The 7489-nt window shown below is 43.5% G+C and overlaps 1 protein-coding gene across 2 annotated transcripts; it reads left to right on the top strand.

Annotated features, from left to right (window-relative positions):
- Window positions 1-219: 219 nt before the first annotated feature.
- Window positions 220-5868, top strand: LRRC42 (leucine rich repeat containing 42). 2 transcript variants are annotated; one of them, XM_010179492.1, is made up of 7 exons: window positions 233-705; window positions 3328-3459; window positions 3948-4066; window positions 4481-4569; window positions 4651-4764; window positions 4915-4999; window positions 5398-5868. In XM_010179492.1, exons 1-7 carry the CDS (start codon window positions 233-235, stop codon window positions 5652-5654), a joined length of 1269 nt encoding a protein of 422 aa, XP_010177794.1. In that variant the 3' UTR covers window positions 5655-5868. The 2 variants fall into 2 exon arrangements, with proteins under 2 accessions (XP_010177795.1, XP_010177794.1); XM_010179493.1 differs by lacking the exon at window positions 3328-3459 and having other exon boundaries at window positions 220-705.
- Window positions 5869-7489: the final 1621 nt, after the last annotated feature.

Below are 7489 nucleotides of genomic sequence, written 5' to 3'. Positions count from 1 at the left end.
AGCATTGGGTTCAGTTCTCCCTTGCCTGGTGTTTGCGGTGTGGTGGCAGACAGTGCACACTCCTGTCCCACACAGCCTGGCCTTCCTTGCTCTGCAAGGTTACGGGACCGTGCGCTCGGGGCGTTGAGGAGAGCTGCCAGGGTTTGGGGTCTTTCCTGAGTAGTGTTTTACTCTGTGGTTATTCTTTACCTGTCTTATGTTTTTGGTTTTTTTGCAGAACTGGATGAGGGGAATGTCTTACTGTCTTCACTCGGAAAGCCATTTGGATGCTGGGCCAATATACGTGCGTGAAAATGGGAAGCTGCACGTGGTAAATCAGGGTGCAGGCGGCATACAGAATGTCATTCCCAAAACAAGACCTTTTAGGCTGTTTTCCAAAGGATTTTCGGTGGAGCTTTGTATGAACAGGGAGGACGATAGGGCAAGGAGGCAGAGGACTGATCATTTCATCTTCACATACACTAAGGAGGGGAACCTCCGGTACTCGGCCAAGTCTCTCTTCAGCCTAGTGCTGGCTTACATTTCTGACAATGTTGATCACATTGACTCCTTGATTGGTTTCCCAGAGCAGATTGCTGAAAAGCTCTTTTCAGCTGCAGAAGCAAGACAGAAGTTCACAGAACCAGTAACGGGACTGAGAGCTCTACAGAAGTTTACTGAAGCATATGGCAACTTGGTGCTGTGTTCGTTATGCTTGCGGAATAGGTAAGCATGTTCAGTAACAAGTATCATCTGCTAATGCTTTTTTTGCTAGCACACTTAAGAGTTTCCCTTAAATAATTTCTTTCAAAAATAATAAAAATAATCTATTTGGCTTATGACAGCACCTGATTTTAATGAAATTACCTGAGCCTTATTTCACTCTCCTGCTTGCTTCCTTTTGTCCCATTCCTTTCCTACAAGTGCAGGAGCTGGTTTCATTCTAAGATATAAATCATAGTACAGGTAACAGGAAACATCCGTGTTAACTAACAGGGGATTTTATGTGAAGGATTAAACCTGCAGCTATTTTTTAAGAATAATAATTGGCATTTCTATGCCAATCTATGTTTTTAATTCCTTCTCAGGTATTTCATGGAATGTTTTTGTAATTGCTGTTTATAAGCATTTCAACATACTTAGCTGACTGTACAGATGAAATACACACTTGCAAACTTTCTGGCTTTATGTGCTATAAGCTTGCTATCCTGTGTCATTTGGGGACTCAGAAGAAGATACAGTCTTGTAGGTAAGTTACAGGCTTTGAAGTCAGGCAGGTTTCAGCTTAGTTTAATGTGGTTCCCATTCCCTTCTCCATACTGAACGTGCTTTAACAGGGTTCTGATTGGAGTTCACCAGTTTTTCCATCTTCTCAGTGTCCACATTGTCTTTCACTAGAAGAGAATCTTACCAAGATTTTACTGGGTTATGTTTTTAAAGCCTTGCTCCTACTGAAGTCTTTTCCAGTAATATAACCAGCCTATCTTCCATCTGTACACTTCAAAAAGGGATGGTTTATCCAGTTTAAAATCAAAGTACAGGCACATTCATCTGAAGTGCCAAGGGTGTTTTGAGCACAGTAGGAATGTTTGAGCAGAGGTCAATTATCCTTTGTTTTATCCTTTAAACCTACTCCCTTTTTATCTCTAGTACAGATACTTTTTATGGGACTAATTCAGAAATAAAGTTACCTCTGGCATCTTTTGCCAGCACAGAAAGCTGAGTTAAGTATCGAGTCTTTGAAATCCAGGGAGTAAGATATTAAGACATTTTCTGATGAATCTTATTTCTAAAAGAAATTCTTCTTTCTCTTCACACCCCCTGCCAAGCTAGTGGTATCTCTCAGGAGTTGGCTTGAGCCCTGACTATATGTGCTGCCCTCCACATAGCTGGAGTGCATGGCAAAGGGCTTTGGTGGGGCAGTTTGATAGGGGTACCTGCAGTGAGAGGATATTAAAGTCCCTCTTTGCATGGCCAAGGAGGTGTTCTTGGAGGGCTAAAATTAGTAAAGCACCCCTTATTTCAGCAGTGAAGATGCTGACCTCAGGGTTTGTCTTGCCCTGGGGAATATAAGGTAAATTCAGGAGATATGAGTGAATTTGGGGTTTGTCTTGCCATGGGGACAATAAGAGGTAAATGCAGGGAAGATTGGTGAGGCAGTGACTGCCGTGCTTACTACTGCATATTCGTACATGCCATTCTTTAGTGGTTGGTTCCCATCTCTGAACCTCCTACTGAATAGTTCCAGCACAGATGTTTGCATGGCTGCAGAGTGAATCAGATCAGGGAACCAACACAGAGAAAAAAAAACCCAGAAAACCCCACAATAACTCACTGAGTAACTAGCGCCTGGGCTCTAGTTAAAGTCTGACAGGTATCCTGTAGGACTTACACATCTAGTGAAGTCATTTATTTACATATATAAACAGTAAAATTTTGAAACTTGACAAGCTATCCTGATACATCTGAAGTAGTTTTTAAACCTGGATGGATGTAGGTTTGTCTACACGCTTCCTAGATACTGAGAAAGAACAGTTGGTGAAGCTGATTTATGGTAAACTGGAATATATGTTTTGCATTATTCTGAAACAATACCATAACTGTAAAGTAGTCTCTAATTGTGATGTTTGCAAGTTGAAGTCTTAATTGTTAGCCCAATATTTTTAATCAAAGCAAGACCATGACATTTGTTCAGGAAGACTGGGAACTGCTGGAGAGTGTCCAGCACAGGGCTACAAAGATGATCAAGGGAGTGGAGCATCTCCCTTCTGAGGAGCGGCTGAGGGAGCTGGGGCTCTTTAGTTTGCAGAAGAGGAGACTGAGGGGAGACCTCATTCATGTTTATAAATATTTAAAGGGTGAGTGTCACGAGGACGGAGCCAGGCTCTTCTCGGTGACAAACAATGATAGGACAAGGGGTAACGGACACAAACTGGAACACAGGAGGTTCCACTTCAATTGGAGAAGAAACTTCTTCTCAGTGAGGGTGACAGAGCCCTGGCCCAGGCTGCCCAGAGAGGTTGTGGAGTCTCCTTCTCTGCAGACATTCAAAACCCGCCTGGACGCCTTCCTGTGTAACCTCATCTGGGTGTTCCTGCTCCGGCAGGGGGATTGGACTGGATGAGCTTTGGAGGTCCCTTCCAATCCCTCACGTTCTGGGATTCTGTGTAACTCAGACATGTTGTGTGCAGACTGCAGATGAAAAGGCGCTTAGGACAGCTGGCTAATTTCTGTCAGTTTTCACACAAGTACTTACAAGAAATGACTGCACTGTGCTTGTGACACCTGAGGATATCGATGCTGTGCTTGAACACTGATAGCTTCCCCCCCACCCCCCCTTCTTTGCAGGTACCTGGTTATCTCTGAAAAGCTTGAAGAAATTAAGTCTTTCCGGGAGTTGACATGTTTGGATCTCTCCTGTTGTAAACTTGGAGATGAACATGAGCTGCTGGAACATCTCACCAAAGAGGCTCTGTCTAGGTACCAATTTCTTGTCACATAGCTACAAATGACACTTTCTTTTGCTATCACTAAGCAGTTCAAAGAATCAGGCTGTGACTTTAAAGGGAAGTTTAACAGGCAGCAGTGTGTAAGTTTGAAGATTTTGGTTGTTCATAAAACCTGTTTTTGAGGTAAGCAAAATACAGGATTTATTGTACACAAAACACGATCCAGAGCACATACTGAATCATGAAAGGTCCTGCAAAATATGCAAGATAATTTACTGTCTGTATTTTTGAAATTAACTTTTTATAATTTCAACTGGCCAGGTAAAAACTGTATCTTAAGTATTTGGAACAGTTTTACACTTTTTTTCCCCCCTTTTTTTAAGAGGCATCTTTATCAGCCAAATTTTTAACCAAATTGGCACAGGAAGACCTCAGCCTCTAGACACGGAGTTTTAGGCCATTTTATATAACTGTCTAAAATAATTACTACAAACTGTGCATTTGTGTCTCTTCTCCCAGCGTAAAACGGCTTCTCCTGAAGGACAACTCTTTATCGGATGCAGGCCTTCGCAGAATGACAGCACCAGTACGTGTGTTGAAAAAGGGACTTGAGAATCTTCTGGTGTTAGACTTGTCTTGTAAGTACTTCATGGTTTAATATTAGAAGCAACCTGGATCATTTCTGATAAAGTATTTATCCTCCTTAATATTGAAGGCATAAAATTAATTGGATGATTCCCATGGGCCAAGTACTTAACCCCGAATTTCACCAACAGCTTTTCAGAAGGCACAGGTCATAGCTGTAGTCTCAGCCATTTGCTACTTACATAAATATTTCTAATAGTTTGAGAATTAGTATTATAATGACTCATATTTTGAACATTAGAAGGGGAAAAGTCAGTTTTGACTCCCTTTCAAAACATGAAGCATAACACAAATAAAGGCCAAAGCCCCCTTGGTCCCCTGTGAGCTTTTGGAACAAGTAGTTTCTTGGTATTCTGATGATCTTTCTTCACATCCTGCAACTTAATGAACTTTACTTGGCCTTACAGGTAACCCTAAAATCACAGATGTGGGAATTGGATACCTTCTTTCTTTCAGGAAATTGAATTGTTTGGACATTTCTGGGACAGGTCTCAAGGTAAAGCACGTGTCTCAGTTTCCTGGAGAAGTGTGATCAAGTGTTCTTCCCCTCTGACTCCTTTATTTCCCTTTTCACCAGGATGTTAATGCCGTAATTAAGCGGATCCAGACGCAAATGGGCCTGGTTCACTCCAAAGTGCCTCTGAAAGAATTTGATCATAGTAACTGCAGAACAGAGGGATGGGCAGAGCAGGTATGGGGCTTTAAATGGTTTACTCTGTAGAAATTGTCCTCAGGGAGTATTAAATCATCAAAGAGGAAAGAAGAAGAGAGAGAGTTGTTTCCAATTACATTTCTGTAAATCTTACAATAAAGATTTTAACTCTTTCCAATGTTCTTTCAGACAGTTTTGCAGTGGGAGCAGGCAGTTATGGAGGCCATGAAGCCACAAGACACCTTGAGATCCCACACAGCAGCTCTGCGCTTCTGTACGTAACCGCATAGAGACTACGTGGTTTATTTGCTGCGTTTTCTACAAGGAACATGTCCATACTTCTTTTTAAAAGTACAAATAGCATCTCAGGTGTGCCATTTTAACCATTTGTGTTACTGCATTACAGCGTGGTTAAGTGTTTTTCCTTTGTTAGGCTGCTGGATAACTGGCAAAGTAAAGCATGGCAGCACGCTTAGGGCCACATGTAATAACTGAGTTTGCTCCTTAAAATTCTAAGTCCAAACTGTAAACGTTATTTTTCCCTGTGCACATCTCAGCAAAGCAGTCAGTGTTCCAGGCTGGCTTGGCCAGAACTCTTTGCAGCACTAGTGTGCATTTTACAGTATAACTCTGTGTTTCCCAAAATCTAAACTTGATTTTTTTTCTCTGTAGATGGCAAGACACGCAGAATAGAGGCAGCAGTCAAACACAAGCTGGTGGAGACAGAAACAACAGCGTCTGGAAACCTGCAGTTTTACAAGGAAAAAGTTCAGAGTTGCCATTTACCTTTGAAAAAGGAGGTTGCGGGCAGCCGCGAATTAAAGAACAACAAAAAAAGGCCTTTGGCTGAACAAGAGACAGAAAGGACTTCCAAACAGAAGCATCTGTGCCTCACTGTGGAGGACTGGGATTTGTTAAATACCTACTGAGTCACCAAGAAATGGGTCTTTTGTTCGTTGTTTTCTTGCCGATGACAGAATTCAGGCATCCTGAGAGGGAGTAACAAAGGAGACCAGTGCTGTTCAATCTGGTTGCTGTGATGTGCTTGGGGAGGGACAAAGTCAAGGACGAGGTTGATGATACTACTGTATATTTTCAATACATAGTAATTTTTTCAAATAAAGTTTTTGTTGTTACCGTTAACTAATTCTTCTGCTGTAGATACCAGTCACAAAAAATAGCTGGTGCTCTCACTCCTCTCAAGGGACAGAAGCCTAATCGCTGCAGCTCATCTGAAGTGAAGCTGCACTGTGCTTGGCTGGTGCCCTGGGACATGAACAGTGCTGGTGGAACAGAAAGCCCAGCCTGTGAGCACAAGGCTGTGCTGACACAGCTCTGGCAAAGGCAGGAGGCAAAGAGGATGAGCACAGGGCCCAGGGAGGGAGGCAGAGAGAGTAACCCCTGGGTAACAGTTCCTGCAGAGCTCTAAAGTCAAACAGAAGTCCTTTCTCTCTCATTTTAGCCCAGGAAATGAAAGCTGAAACTAGGTTACTGTAGAGATTAGGCTCTGCAGTTGTAATATCCTCTCCCTTGTGAGCAAATTCTCTGCATTTGAGAGCATTCTGTGGTGTAAAACCCATTCTTGGTATGCCTGCATTAGCCATACCTCCCCACCTACTCAGAGAAGTTCATAATTCACATACAAGTTACACATATTTCCTGCAAAAAACCTAGATACTCTGACTGATTCTGTGTTGGTGCCTGAAGCCAGGGCTACAGCTGTAGTGCTGCCGGTGCAATTATCATTGAATTCCTGCCCTGAGCTGCTGTTAAAATTGGCTGAGGTGCACAGTGCCCCTGAGCTGGGCCCTGAGACCATCGTGTGCCCTCAGACCTCTACGGCCAGGAATTCACTACTGGCAAGGTAGGTTTCCTCTACTAGTGCTTATTTAGAGGATATCTTCCCTGCACACTTTGTTTACCATAATTCAGTGACAAGACAGCAACACATCCTTGGAAATCACGAAGAGGCCAAGAAAAGGAACATTGCCTCAAAAATGCATAAAAAGCTAAACCCCTTCCTCTCTCTGTTCCTTTATTGCTGAATTTTCCTCAAAAAAGGACTGCACACGACCAAAACAAGCACACTTGCATGGTTCCACTGAAATTTGAGAAGAAACTTCTTCTCAGTGAGGGTGACAGAGCCCTGGCCCAGGCTGCCCAGAGAGGTTGTGGAGTCTCCTTCTCTGCAGACATTCAAAACCCGCCTGGACGCCTTCCTGTGCAACCTCATCTGGGTGTTCCTGCTCCGGCAGGGGGATTGGACTGGATGAGCTTTGGAGGTCCCTTCCAAGCCCTGACGGTCTGGGATTCTGTGTGATTCTGTGATTTTTTTCCCCAGAAACTCAAGGCTATTAATAGCTTCCACTGATGAGTACATCAGCCCTCCACTGAGAAATACAATGGCACAAACAGTGACTCAGCAGAACTGCGACTCAACAGGGAGGAAGACGACTGTGGCGCTCAGATATAATCCCCCTCCTGCAGCTGGCTTGTGGTCTAGTTGGCTTTTGCTAGCCCTTCCACCACTGCACAGAGCTGCTCATCTCTCTGTGTCCTGGAGGATCGTACGCTCCATTTCACATCAGTAATGTGGCTGGGAGCTGCCGCTGGGAGCTGGAAAATAGGCACATAGTGATCTGGCGTGAATGGTCTGCCCAGGTCGCAGGCTCATGGGTAAAATAACACGGTACATCTCTCCTTTAGAAAAGAGGGGTTTTGGAGCACTACTACCTGGTACAAATACTCCTTTTCTTATGTTTCC

Source organism: Mesitornis unicolor, unplaced genomic scaffold (assembly GCF_000695765.1).
Source record: "Mesitornis unicolor isolate BGI_N332 unplaced genomic scaffold, ASM69576v1 scaffold6422, whole genome shotgun sequence".
NCBI classification, from domain to species: domain Eukaryota; kingdom Metazoa; phylum Chordata; class Aves; order Mesitornithiformes; family Mesitornithidae; genus Mesitornis; species Mesitornis unicolor.
The sequence above is the reverse complement of the archived record's forward strand: the minus strand, read 5'-3'. Positions and strand labels throughout refer to the sequence as shown.